General features: G+C 27.5%; 1 protein-coding gene across 3 annotated transcripts in view; it reads left to right on the top strand.

The window, feature by feature from the left end:
• LOC106678086 (ABC transporter G family member 23) overlaps positions 1-492 on the top strand; it is a 31,450-nt gene extending 30,958 nt beyond the window's left edge. For all 3 annotated transcript variants that reach the window (XM_067053045.1, XM_067053047.1, XM_067053046.1), the window contains one exon: positions 154-492. In XM_067053045.1, coding sequence (XP_066909146.1) covers positions 154-263 — 110 coding nt within the window. In that variant the 3' untranslated portion in view covers positions 264-492. The remainder of the gene's footprint in view (positions 1-153) is intronic.
• The last annotated feature ends 254 nt before the right edge of the window (positions 493-746 follow it).

Genomic DNA, 746 nt, shown 5'->3' with positions numbered 1-746 from the left:
TAAATAAACAAGATTATTATTTCTTTTGGTAACACATAACACCTCTTTTTATGTTATAAATAAATATGATTGTTATTTCTTTCGGTAATACATTGCACCTCTTTATTTATTATTAATAAACATAATTGTTAATCTTTTTTTTTTTTTCATTAGGTCTGACAGTGGCATTATTATTTGATAATGAAACAGCAGCATCATTTTTTATACTAGGAAGTTTCATTCCTACATCAATCTTAAGCGGTATACAATTATACATCAGATAATGTTATTTTAAAATTAGTAAAGATACCAGAACAGGATTTTTTTAATGTTAAATACTTCTTCCCTCCTGTTATGTATATTAGATTTTATTGTTTACCTAATTTTAATATTTTCTACACTGTTTACTTTAAAATTAGTTTTAAATTTAACATACTGAACTGCCAATCCACACTCCTCCCAATAAGTATTTGTATCTTTTTTAGCCCTGACGTCAATCAAAAGGGATTTTACCTGGACCATATTTCATTTATTATTTTAAATTTTTTGTTGCCAATTTCATTAGTTAATACTAATTAATCAAGAAGAATATAGAAGGATAATAAAACTATCTCTTATTCCATGAGCAGTGATTAACTTGATTATTTGCATAGGCCATTTTGATTTTCCTCTTAGCAATGAAGCATACTTTGAGTATATTCATGCTAGCCAATAAGGCTCCTTGTCATTACCAGTCACATACTGCGAGGCCATTCATGCTAGCCAAT

This window comes from Halyomorpha halys, unplaced genomic scaffold, assembly GCF_000696795.3.
Source record: "Halyomorpha halys isolate HHAL.00 unplaced genomic scaffold, Hhal_1.1 Scaffold122.1, whole genome shotgun sequence".
NCBI lineage: Eukaryota > Metazoa > Arthropoda > Insecta > Hemiptera > Pentatomidae > Halyomorpha > Halyomorpha halys.
This window is presented reverse-complemented; position numbering and strand designations above follow the sequence as displayed.